General features: G+C 49.7%; 1 protein-coding gene and 1 long non-coding RNA gene across 2 annotated transcripts in view; both read left to right on the forward strand.

Moving 5' to 3' along the window:
- The first annotated feature begins 603 nt into the window (after window positions 1–603).
- The window catches only part of LOC149859023 (uncharacterized), a 98,537-nt gene continuing 86,117 nt past the window's right edge, over window positions 604–13,023 (forward strand). The window contains exon 1 of the long non-coding RNA XR_016443985.1: window positions 604–2,183. This is a non-coding gene — a long non-coding RNA (uncharacterized LOC149859023). The remainder of the gene's footprint in view (window positions 2,184–13,023) is intronic.
- Window positions 9,043–10,501, forward strand: NOG (noggin). The gene has a single exon (XM_090059982.1). The coding sequence runs from the start codon at window positions 9,714–9,716 to the stop codon at window positions 10,383–10,385; it is 672 nt and encodes a 223-aa protein (XP_089916108.1). The 5' UTR covers window positions 9,043–9,713; the 3' UTR covers window positions 10,386–10,501.

Consider the following 13,023-nt stretch of genomic DNA (forward strand, 5'->3'; position numbering starts at 1 on the left):
AAGGCTTGAGTGATTTACCCCGGTTCATGCCTATGAATAAAACTGACAGCGATGAGATGGATGGAAGCCTTGGGCTCCTTCCTAAGGTGCCGCAGAAGAAATTAATCAGGCGAAGGGGGAAATGGAGCCCAGGGTGGTCCTCCCTGAAGCTCCTTGGAGGCTGCCAGGGGGACCCTCCCTTTTTCCAGGGCTTTTGCGGGCCAAAGGGGGTTGGACTGGGTGCCCTACCTGCCAGGGCACCCCGTGGGGGGCACGGGGACGACGACACAGCGGCTGAGGGGGCAAGGGCTCAGCCCGGGGGGACGGCCACATGCTTGGGGTGAGGACCCAGCCCGGAGGGGGCAGATGCTGGCGGGCCAGGGCCAGGGCCCGGCCTGGAGGGAACGCATGCTGGGGGGTGGGGGGCAGATGCTGGGGGACACAGGCACAGCCCGGCGGGGGGGAGGTGCTGGGGGCTTTTCCCGCTCCCCGGCCCCGGCCCCGGCCGGTCCCCGGCCTCTGCCCGCCGCTGTAGCCGGGCTGCTTTCCGTGCGGCCTCTGTGGAGCCGGAGCCGGAGGCCGCGGGCTACCAGCGCTGGCGCCAGGCGGGCTCCCCTCAGCCGGCGGCGGCTCCTCCCGCTGAGCGGCGCGGCGCGGCCCGACGGGGAGGACGCGGGCTGGGGTCGGGCCGCGAACAGGCCAGGAGCGAGGGGGCTGCGGGCATTTCTTTGGGGCTCCCAGGCCCCTCGAGGCAGCGGTAGGAACTCGCCTGCCAGGCGCTTGCCCCCTGAGGCGCTTGCCCCAGCCCCTGCGAGACCCTCCGGGTCTCTGCTCTCATGGCCGGGAGGGGAAAGCCAGAGCGGAGCCTCTGGGAAGAGGCCGGGGAATAAGGCCTGGCTTTATGGGAGGGAAATGATCGCTGTCAGGGATGCTTTGCGGCGAACAAAGTGGCGGCTGGCGATTGTTTGCTCTCCTGGGGAGGGCTGGGTGCAGGGCCGGGCTGGAGAGAGGCTCTGAAAAGCTTTCAACTCTGTCTTGTCATTGATGTGTTGGCAGTAAAGGGAGGGTATTAAAAAAGGGGGGGCATTTTTTAATGAACGCGAGTAAACACACCCAAGACGTAACTCTAGATATAAGAAAAATAAAAGCAGCTGGGGGGCTCCTGAGACATTGTTTGTCTTGAAAGTGATGAGAAGAGGCACCATCAAAAGGCTTGTTTTACTACAGTCATGCTTCATTATGGGGCTGGGGAGGGGGCAGGGGGGTTCCCTACGTGACCAGGTTGCCAGAAGAGAGACCCTAACTCCTTTGCATGGCCTAACTAATCCCCAAACCCAGGCAAAGAGTAGGCAGCGAGAGAAAATGTCAGATGCGTGCATGGGACGCCCGGCTGACTCTCCTAGGCTGGGCCTTTGCTTCCACAAGGTTTGAAGCTGTCTGCCCAGGAGAAACCCCTCGGGGAGCTTGTCCACATGTGTGGAAGGTCCGGTCCTGACCACAGCCCTACTGAACGTCAGCGCCCTTCTCCCTCTTCCCCCATCATACCTCGACCTCCATTTGCTCCGAGGTGACCATCAAACCAATTGCAGCCGAAACCAAACTGTCGGCAGTGGGTTTTTTGTTCGCTTCACTTTAGCGGGCCAGCTAAATCTTGGGAAATTCACGCTGGGTGCCCCTTACCTGGCTGTGAGAAGAGCAGAGGCTAATGCTAGGCACGAAATGTGTCTGAAAATGTGCTTGATCCTTTCAACTCGCTGGGGGTTTTGTTTGTTTTGTTTTTTTAAGGGATCAGATTCCTTTAAAGGGGCAAAAGTGGAGCGACTAGGAACACGCGAAGTGCAGCCCCCCCAGAAGAGAGCTCCACGTTAATCCCTTTCTAGTCGTTAAGATTTAGCCTTCTTCGCAAATTCTCTACGAGTCTCTTAAAAAAAAAAGTCTGTTAGTAAATCATCACCTTATCCCTACTCTATGGACTCTCTTCTGTTGCCTTTTACTCATCTAATCTACCAGAAATTCAGTTTGTTTGTTTTTTCCTCAACATGTTGGGCCAAATTCTGCTTTTTTTTTTTTTTGTAGTACCACAATGAAAATCCAGGGGAATTTCAGTGAAATCACTGACGTTATTCCAGATTGATACCAGAACAGAATTTGTCTCATGACTTTAGACCTAGGCACATGCTTTGGTGCCCTAACACGGCTCTCAGGTAAGCATTAAAACCTTCCCTATCAGATGTTGCAATACTGCCTTTTTCCAGATGGTTTAAAATCCCTCCAATACAGTGGTTTTCAGCCTGTGGCCTGTGGACCCCTGGGGGTCTGCAGACTGTCTAATGGGTCCACCGCAGATGACTATGATGAATCAAGCATGTGAATGCCCACACTTACCATTCAAAGGGATCCGCACCTCCGTTCAAAATTTTTGCAGGGGTCCACAAATGAAAAAAGGTTGAAAACCATTGCTCTTAGAAGTTGGTCCAGGGGGCTGATCAAGAAGCTGCTAACTTGTGTGTGGATTGGAGAACTTACTTTGTGGTTTAAAAAACTTCATTTTCCTCCTGTGTTTTAAAACCGGAAGGCTCAATGTGGTGTAATGGGATTTTTTTTTTCTCTCTTCACCTCCGTTGGAGTCAGGAAAATGAAATAGCTGAGAGAAAAGGGGTTGTCATTTTCTGTTACCCAGCAATCCATCATATGGCATTAGACAATTAGCAATAAAATGGTTCAAGGGCTCCGCTGATGCGAGTAGGTCATAGAGGCCCTTCTGAATATCAGAGGTGAGAAATGTTCTGTATTAGGGTTATTCAGTAGCTGGCCTCAATGAATCACAGCACTTCAGTTTTCTTTCCATTTGCTCTCTGTTATCTTTAGCCTTTAAAACAAAATACAAAAAAACCCCAAACCTCTAGACTAGTTTCTCTTAATAGGCATGTATCTTATTAAGGAGAGGGGCTAAATAAATAAATTCCTAACTCTCTTACATATGTATGCTGCTGCAAGGAGTTTGTTTGGCTAGACAAAGCTGCCTGTGTGTAAATTCAGATCCCAGTGAGGAGCCCTTGCTTGTTAAATGTAAGTGTCATATTTAGAAAACTGTCTTTAAAAAAAAAAAAAATCCTGGTTTCTGCTTCATCTTTGCCAATTCTCCCACCCGCCTTCATCACCAGGATGAACCTGTCTGCAAACTGTGGGGCACTTAACCGGCTTTGGTTTAGCATTTAAGTTTTTCTCCACTCCATGTTAATATTTGGCATGAAAACAGAAGGTGGGAGGGGATGGGAGAGCTTTGGGTTTACTCTGTTGCAGATCCCCTGTATGGGGGAGGGGGGGAAACAAGCCCTCTGCTAGTTCCTCCTGATGGCCAAGTGGGGCTGTAGCCAAGAAAGCTCCGATCTGAGAGGTTCAGATTTACTGCAAGAAGACACTGCTGAGAGACAGAGACGATGCAATCCACCTCTCATGATATATAGAGCCAAGGGGAGGTATAAATACACTCCACTTCCCTGACCCCCCCCCCCTTTAAAAAAAAGACAAACACCCAGGATCCTGTCTCTGGCTGGCTTGCAGCAAGGCGCCCTCATAAAAGCTAAGATAAACAGTTTATCAGCAGATGAATGCACCAGCCCCGTGCCAAAGACAAAAGTCTATACCTTAGGAAAAATGCTGGAGCAAACGGAGAATGGGCCGAGCATCTGGGTGGCATGGTATTTTAAGAGCAGGAATGAGACAGGATGAGAAAAATGGAATGAGCCTGCAAGAACCCTGCAAGCTGTTTTCTTTGATAGCTGTGTGCATTAGCAAGAGTTGATCTGTCGCCTTTGCATTTAAGCCCTTGTTAGAGAGGCCTGCGAAGTAAGTGACACTGGGGGGAGGGTCTCCTCCTTTTTGTATTTTCATTGCTTTGATTCATTAGTCATCTCAGAATTTACTCAACTCTAAAGCATTCGTCTTGGAGCTTAGTTTCAAAATGTTATTTATACACCATTTATCACTGCAGATGCAGGTTCTCTGCCAGAACCATCCATCTATGTCTGCGCTCCATTGGGATTGCAAAGCAGAATTTTTTTCTCTGAAATACCCTTACCCTTTGCAAAGGATGATATTCACAATTGCTTACTTCAGTGCTAGGCCATCGCCTACTAGCTAATTCATTGACAGCATCCTCTTACTAGCAAAATCTGTGTGAATCTAGAAAACCTAGAGGCCCTTGAAGGAGTTGCACCATATTTTCAAAGGCGCTCCTCCATCTTTCGAGCTAACCTCAGCCTGAAAGATCCATCTTGAAAACTGCATTTTTTTTGCTTTTTTGGAAAATGAATCACTAAAGAAGGATGGTCTGAGGGCTTCACACTGGGTTTGAGACTTGAAAGGATTTGGGTTGCGTCCCTGGGTTGACCACAGATTCCCTACATGGCAGTCTGCAAATTGCTTCCTCTCCCCTGTGCCTTGATTGTAGAACAGGGATAACTTCTCCCTGCCGTCCAAGCCTGGAGAAAGGTAAAATACATTATCAGTAATAATAATAATGGCAGTGCCAGTTCAGATGGGAGATGTTGCTGGACTGTGGATCTAAATATTTAAATAAATGCAGATAGTTAAAATGTTTCTTTTTATGCATTGTGCTGTTGACTAATATTTTAGTACAGTACACAAATAGCACTTTTCATCTTCGAAGTGTTTTGGAGACATCCTCTAACTAAACTTTACAGTGTCTCTGTGATGCTGGCACCTGATATTGTTCCCATTTTAAAGATGGATAAAGCCATTACATGGCTTGTCCAAGGCCATAAAAAGGAATTTAAAATAAGTCACACATAAGACTGGTTCCATTGACTAAAACAGTAGACTGTGTTGGCAGTATAACTTTTATATAGGCCTATAACATACTGTCGCCATACTCCCAGAAAAGAGGTTTTTTAAAAAGAAATACTGAAAAGTGATAAGGAGAACAGAAGGCCTGTTTGAATAACCTTAGAGAAAATAGCAACAGGGAAAAAATATTCATGGGTATGATCTTCAGCTTGTGTTCTGAGTCAGCATTGTGTCCAAATACTGCTGGATCTTTCAAGGTCCATCAGGTACCCCAGTTTTACAGCAGTGCAACTCCACTGGTATCAGTTGGATTACTATTTCTGATTTACATTTAGCATGAACTGGTATAAAACAGGCCTTTATTCAAAGCAGCCATTGAAGTCAGGCAGTGGATGTTGCACTGGCTCCTACATGTGTTGCCAAATCAGCGGCAAGGTACGATTCAGAAGGCCAAGTGAGATTGGCGTGGACTTGATGGACTGGGTCCTTTATTAAGATACAGGCAGCACAGCCCCTCCGGACTAGTCTCCAGAGCAGTGCGTTACAAACATGCGCCCTGGCAGTCAGAAATGTGACGGTGTAGAAATGGCACCTTAACACTGAACACATTGGCTCCCCGTGTGTCTTGCAAGTTGTATTTGCTTTGTTTACTGAAAAAACACATTTTTACTACCGTCAACACTCCAGAGCCAATAAAGCTGTGGTGGAGAGAGTTGCATTCTCCTCCGTCTCGCACATCACTGCCAACAGACCCGCCAGCACAGATCCCTGGAGCCTGCTAGCCTGTTTCCCCATCTCTGGGGTTGACACCACACACAGTCTGAACACAGTTTTCCTCGGAGCACTAGTTACTGATGGCACAAGCCGTTTTCAGCAAACCCCAGAATAGAACAGCTCAACATAAATCCGGCAGCTTGCTTTTCCCTGCCCCAGGGGCTTCCAGGCAGAGGCTCCCTGCTCCTGGTAACTCTTTCCCAGTCCCTCTAATAAGCTGTCCACCTGGGAGTCCTCCTGCTACAGGAACCAGCCTATTTCCTCTAGCTTTCCCCTTCTTCAGCTGAGCTCTTTCAGGCTTTACAGGAATCAGGTGCTCATCAGAAAATCACCCGATCCCTTGCAAACTACCAGGCCCCAATCTGTTCTGAACAGGGCTGTGCTCTTGGCCCCCCTGCCCTAAGAGGCAGGTATGCCCAGTTACAGTCCCATCCTCCATGTAATTGTACTCGCAGGGGTCAAGTCTGAGAGTCTGCAGGTGCTGGATCAACCCACCTTCTGATTCAAAAATCTTAATTATACCAGTGGGCATGAAGCAGGGGCAGGCCATAGCTGCTTCCCTTTCAGAAGGGAAGTGTGTAGCATGAGTGGTTAGGAGAAAAGTATTTGGTTTTTTTACTCCTGCACTGAATTGATTTTAACACGTAAGTTACTGCAAGGACAGAAGTGTGGAATCTGTTTTTCTCATCGCACCTTGTTCCCAGTTTATTTCAGTCATTTGTACCATCTCGGTTCTCTGCTCAAAACACCGTGGTTTTTAAAATGACTGTAAAGTACTTTTGCCGGTGTACATTTTCTTGGACTGATGTCTGTAACAAAAAGGACTCCTCTTACACTTGCAATGAGATCTGCCCTTGCCTTCATTGGCAGAAGGGTCTAAGTCAACAGTCAAGCCAGCCTCTCTGAAATCCTTTGCAAAGAAATGCAAATGTATGACATATTCACGACCTGTGCAGGAGTCATGAAATGGCTTATCTATGAGTGTGTGAAATGGCAGGCATGGGTATTCTCAGGAATGGTGACACAGGTATACATGTGGACAGATCACGGGCACAACTCGTTTATGGGAATTGTGCAATAGAAAATAATGCATTAAAGATGCACCTTGTTACTTAGCCATGGGAGGCATGGGATGACTTAACATTTGTGCCTGTGTACTCATATTTATGTGAGTTTACATACTAGAGGCAAGGATTTCTTAGGGTGGTATTTTTTACTGGACTAACAATGCAGTTGGGATAAAGTTAGACAAGCTTTTGAATGCAAGACATCCTTCATCTAGTCTCTTCACTGTGTAACTTTATAGGTTACCTGCAGCATACTGTGCTTGCTAAAATCAGAGGGGGAAAAAATGCAAAAAAACTAAAATGAAACACAAACATGGTTGAGCTGGGTCTGGCTATCTACTCTGTTGCTGTATCTATATTACTGTTGCATAAAGAAACTATAACTATGATCTTGGGCCACCATCAGAAGTAAGCTAATTGCATAAAGCACTTTCTCACTGGAGAAAATAACTCTTTGCTCACCATTCAGCTATTCATCTATCATTTGGCATGCAGATTCAGTGGGCCCAAGTCAGGACATCACGGTACCCCCCATGTTTTCTGCAATTTAGGCAGAAAAGGTTGGATATATGCAGACCTTGAGGGAAGCAACATCCTGCTCAGTGCAGCTTTGGCATGAGAACTTGTTGGATGTGTCCATGAGTCTAACTGCTAACAGGGCAGCAATAGTACCGGTATTTAAGATCTGAAGTGCCAGATTCTCAATTGCTATGAATAGCAAAAATCAATGCCAATTTATGCCAGCTGTAGATCTGGCCTGATCTCTTTACAAGACTGATTCTAGAAGTAGCTGTGTCTATGTGCAGTAGCTTGAACTGTATGAATCTTGGCACTTTCCATTCAAATAGGATACAGCAACATTTTATGTCTTGGCTTCTTGTCGTGTTCATACCCCTGGTGTTTCACTTTAGCTGTGCTGATCATTTTATAGGAAAACCTAAAGTGGGCGCAAACCATTGCTGAAAGTTGAGATCCTGCATGCCAAGCTTCAGTCATGAGCAATGTTATTTTCTAGGGGTTGGTGGGGGGAGATGCTGGGAAACCACCTAATAAAATTCTGGCTGACTGTTACTACTAATGGTGGCAGCAGGTGCGACTGAACCCTGCCTGCCATGTAGATCCAGAGTGTTTTGCCTTCTCTTTATTCTCAGTTATTTCTATATCGGTTGTAGAGCTTTCTACCTGTCGGCAGCACGTAAGCGAAAGTAAGGGGACATCCTCAGTGTGGTGTCGAGCCTAAATTTATGAAATAAAAGATAACTGGACACGAAAACAAGACATTTGACAAAATGGGGATTGTTGTCCCGTGTATAGTGCATGCCCTTGGAAGAGTAGTTTTCAAAAAATGTAACCTTTTCAAAAGTGCGCATGTGATTTATAAGCCTAAATCTCAATTTCGCAAGTGACTTGGGTACTTAAAGAGTCCCACGAGAGACAGGCTCCAAGAACTAAACTTCTAAGAACAGGACTTGGGCGCTTCTGGAAGTCTTGCACCACATCTTAGCAGGGGGCACTGCCGTTCATCTTTATAATATCACTGCAAGGGCCAGATTTCTCTGGTGCTTCTTAGTAATTACTCTGCAGTGGTGAAACAGCACTCAGGATCACTTTGTAATGGTACTATCCCTGCACAGCACATTGACCCTGGCTTGCTCGCCGTTTTCTGTGTTGACAGTACCTATCACCTTCCTCTGCTCCCCTTACAGAAAAGTCCTATGGAATTAATAGGAAATTTTAACCCTTTCCATCAGTTTTTTTTTTTTACCCACAGAGACTTTAATAAAATATTATAGCCCTCTCTATAAATTTGATAGCAGCTCATTTAAAAAAGAAATGCTACAGACAAAGTTTTCACCCCCTCATCAGCTCTGAAGACTTCACGAGGGTTTTTCTTTGGCTCCATCTACCAGTACAAGAGGGCTCCTCTCTCCCAGACTTTCTTTTCCTATTTATGCGTTTACAAAAACCAGAGGCGGGGGGGGTAGCTACGTCTTCCACATTGTTTCAAGGTTTGCCAGTTGAAAAAAAAAGAAGGGGAGGTAGGAAACAAACATTTCGGGTTTGTTTTTAACTTCCACAGCCTCCTGCAGAGCTGTTGGGTTGTCTTTTATTATTATTAGTTGTTGTTAATTGTTGTCGGCGCGGTTATTTCTGTGTCCTCGGGACGCAGGGAGCGGAGCTCCCCGGCGCACCACGGGTGCGGGCACGGAGGGGGAGCGGAGCTGCGCGGGCGGCGGCGGCGGCGGCGGCTCCCCCCGCGGCCAGCAGAGGGCTCGCGCCGCCCGGTGCACGGCAGGAGCCGGGCCGGCGGGGGAGGCGGTGCCGCGCGGGCCCTGCCGGGCTCCCGGCCAGCGGCAGCGCTCAGTAGCAATTGCATCACGGCCCCCAGCAGCCAGGTAGCGCTGAGCTGGGCGAGCAGATCAATAAGTCCATCAATAAATGTCGGGGGGCAGAAAGGGGGGGCCCTCCGCTTTGCCCAGCTGCAGCCAGGCCTGCCTGGGGGTGGCGCGGCTGCACGCGGTGGGCCTCCCGGGGAGAGGAGCATCCCCCGCGGGCTGCGGGGCGGGTGCGTGCGTGCGTGTGCATGTGCGTGTGTGTGCATGTGCGTGTGTGGGGTTTTTTTTTTTTGCATGGAAGGGGGGGTGAGCAGAGAGTCGGTGGTTTCCATGGTGATGGAGCTGAAAGTGCAGGAAATTTAAAGGCTTTGGATCCTTGCAAAGCAGACAAACTGGTGCCAACGTGCGCGGCCGCCGTGCAGAGCGGCGGAGAGGAGCCCGCGAGAGGAGCCCGGCCGGGAAGCATTTGCAAAAAAGGGAAGAGCTGGGGCGGTGGTGGAGGTGGGGGGGAAGAAAAAGCAAAAAAGCCAAAACAAAAAAAAAAAAGAAGACCCCCCCACCACCACCCACACCCGTCCGGCCGCCGCCGCGTGCCGCAGCAGCCCGGGCCGGAGCCCGCTGGCGGGCGGCGCCGGAGGAGAGGCGCGGGGGGGAGCCTTGTTGGGGGGCCGGGGGCGCCCCGTCGGGACGGGCGGCCCGGCTCTCCCCCCCCGGCCGCGGTGGCGGATGCAGTTGGCTGCCCCCGAGCATGGAGCACTCCCAGTGCCTGGCCACCATCTACGCCTTGGCGGTGCTGCTGGGGCTCCGCATGGAGCAGGGCGCCTGCCAGCACTACCTGCACATCCGCCCGGCGCCCAGCGACAACCTGCCCCTGGTGGACCTCATCGAGCACCCGGACCCTATCTTTGACCCCAAGGAGAAGGATCTTAACGAGACCTTGCTCAGGAGCCTCCTGGGCGGGCACTTCGACGCCAACTTCATGGCCACCGCCGTGCCCGAGGACCGGCTCGGCGGCGACGACCTGGCCGAGCTGGACTTGCTGCTGCGGCAGAGACCCTCGGGGGCGATGCCCAGCGACATCAAGGGGCTGGAGTTCGCCGACGGGCTGCAGCCGGGCAAGAAGCACCGGCTGAGCAAGAAGCTGCGCAGGAAGCTGCAGCTGTGGCTCTGGTCGCAGACCTTCTGCCCCGTGCTCTACACCTGGAACGACCTGGGCAGCCGCTTCTGGCCGCGCTTCGTCAAGGTGGGCAGCTGCTACAGCAAGCGGTCGTGCTCCGTGCCCGAGGGCATGCTGTGCAAGCCGGCCAAGTCCGTGCATTTGACCATCCTGCGCTGGCGGTGCCAGCGGCGGGCCGGGCAGCGCTGCGCCTGGATCCCCATCCAGTACCCCATCATCTCGGAGTGCAAGTGCTCGTGCTAGGGGCGCGCCGCCCGCGCTGTCATGCACTGTACCGTGTAGGAGAATGTATATGTGTGCGTGTGTGTGTGTATATATGGCAGCCTTCTCGTTGACTATTAAAAAAGGTCAGTATTACCCCGGCAAGTCCTCCGCGTCCGCTGTATGTTTGTGAGCTCCGGGTCCTGGCTCGGGGCTGCGTGCTCCCCGCGCGGAAGTGCGTGGGTGACTTTATTTATTATTATTATTATTATTTTTAATTTAATAAAAGGTGTTTTGTGGGGGGGGGATTTTTTTTGACAAAGGAGAAGTTTTTGAAGCGCTCTGCCGCTGCACGTGTGTGCGCGCAGGGGGATGGGGGGTTATTTTGTTTCTGACGGACTTCAGGGCTTAAAAACACCCCCACGCACACGCGCGCACACACGCACACACACAGACAGAAGCGGATGAAGGCTTTGATGGCTGTCAAGGAAGAGTGTCTTTATTCTCGCTGCCCCCCGTAGTCCAGGGGCAGCGCGTGATTAAGAGTCGCCCGCTAAAAGCCGAGCTGGGCTGCTTGTGTGCGCTCCGCGGCCGGGTCCCCCCCCCCCCCCGCGTGCCCGGCGCGTGGCCCCGCCGCGCGCGGGCGCTCCGCCGTGCCCGGCCTGGGAGGCAGCACGTGCTCCCTGCCCCCGGGCCGCCCCTCCACGTGCTGCAGCCGGGGCTGGATTTCCCTTGCAGCCAAAAGCCCCGTCTTCAGTCTTCCCCCTGCCAGGCGCGGGGGGCCTGCTCCTGTCCCTGCCCAGCGCCCCTCCGCCGCGCGGCTTCTCACCACCCCCCCACCAAAAAAAGAGAAGCAAGCCCCGGAGATCTGGGGACATTTGGGGTATTCATTAACCTCGCGAAGAGGAACAGCGCATTATTACTCACCTCGGAGGCGCCCTGCCCCCGACACTATCTGAGGGTTCATTGTAAAAGGATTAAAAGTTAAAGACCTTCATCTTATGATTCTTTCATTTAATCTTCGTGGCGCCTGAAAGACATGCTGAATGGATGATCACATTTAAAATATTCCCAATGTCGGCTACCTTCGGACTCCAGGGCAGGGCAAACACACGTAATGCATTTCTAGAAGAAAGGGGATATTGAGGTGTTTTAAAGTTTTGCTGAACCGCCGGCCCCATGTCTATTTGTTAGGTTCTGACAAATACCCAAATAACATTGAAATCGGCCATTCATCACAGATGAATTTATGCAAAACCTTCTGCGCCCAGGGCCAATATTTTTTTAGACACAGTTTCACTTGCAAAAAAAAGCAAAAAAAAAACCCCAAAAGCAAGAGTTTTTCATGACGGGTAAACACGAGAATTATGTGAACAGAAACTATTTCATGCTGGGATGGCAGCCAGGGACTTGGGAATGTCAACAAAAGTTCCCCGAAGGTTGAACATGTCACTGGATTACAATAAGACGTACTTTCCCCTGTTAGCAAAACTCACTGAAGGAATATTCCCACTAGCTCCCTTCTCTTCTCACCCAGTCATGCCGAGGTCTGCAATCGCTGCTCTCACTGCTGGGACTTCATGCAGACACTGCATCTTATTCTTGGTTAAAGGTTTAAAATGCCTCTGCCTACCTGTGTGTGCTACATGCATGTTGTTTTTAACCTGACTGTATTCCTGCAATCAGTGAGCAGATACAGCATATAGTATATATTCCTTCTTATTAATAGCTCCCTATTATTAATAAACTCTTGGGGTGTTATATCCAAGAAAAGCAAAAAGATGCATTTCCACAGTTCATCCTGTTTGTTTACTGTTTGCTTCCCTTCCCCCCCACTTTTTTTTTCTTTCTTGGTCCTGTCAACCCATCAGCTGGCAGAATAAAAACAGAAAAGGGGGAGGAACGGGCTAGTCTGTCAGGTTTGCTTTCTTATTCTCTTGCCTGACTGTTGAAATATCTGGCTTTTAGGGGAAGTACTCTGAATCCTAGCAAATAAGCTAACTCAAAACTTGCTGATGAAGACTGCCAACTTTTTCTTGACAGTTGAGTCTATAACGTGCTTTTAAACCTGACTTGGGCATCCTCCCAACTGAAACCAAGACTTTATAGAACAATTAATTTGCATGGTGGGTAAATTCATGGGGAGTACCCTGAAAGTGTCTTTACAAGGGGTGTTGTAAGCAAATAAACCAGAGACGGCTGAAGGGGAGATTTAAGCTATGACTCCCTTTCCTCTCTCACATTTGTACTCTCTCAAAGCACTATGGAGGATTAAAGAAAGAGACTGGGACTCTATTCCCAGCTCTGCCACAGTCCTCCTGAGTGACCTTGGGTGAGCTGCTTAATCGCTCAGTTGTGACATCTGCAAAATGGGGTGAGACTCCTTCCTTCCAACCCTGCCTTTCTTGCCTATTTAAATGGATCCTGCTAGAAAAGGTTTTCTTACGACACTTGTTCATATAGTCTTGTATAACAGAGTCCCATCTAAATGGAGACCCCTAGATACTACTAAATTCCTTATGTAGTCCATCTCCTTTGCCACTGCGTCGCTATAGGAGTAGAGGTCAGAAATAATACATGAGTTTCAATAAAAAGTGCATTTTAGTAAGTACAATTTTAAAGAGTAAGAAAACCCAGAAATAAATTCCCCTAAGATGCGGGATAAGGTGACCCAAAATGA

The sequence above is a fragment of the Crocodylus siamensis genome, chromosome 8, assembly GCF_052110815.1.
Source record: "Crocodylus siamensis isolate JL-2025a chromosome 8, ASM5211081v1, whole genome shotgun sequence".
Classification (NCBI taxonomy): domain Eukaryota; kingdom Metazoa; phylum Chordata; order Crocodylia; family Crocodylidae; genus Crocodylus; species Crocodylus siamensis.

Bases quoted from the DNA above. Each gene is read 5' to 3' on its own strand.
- NOG (XM_090059982.1), top strand. From the start codon at position 9,714: ATGGAGCACTCCCAGTGCCTGGCCACCATCTACGCCTTGGCGGTGCTG.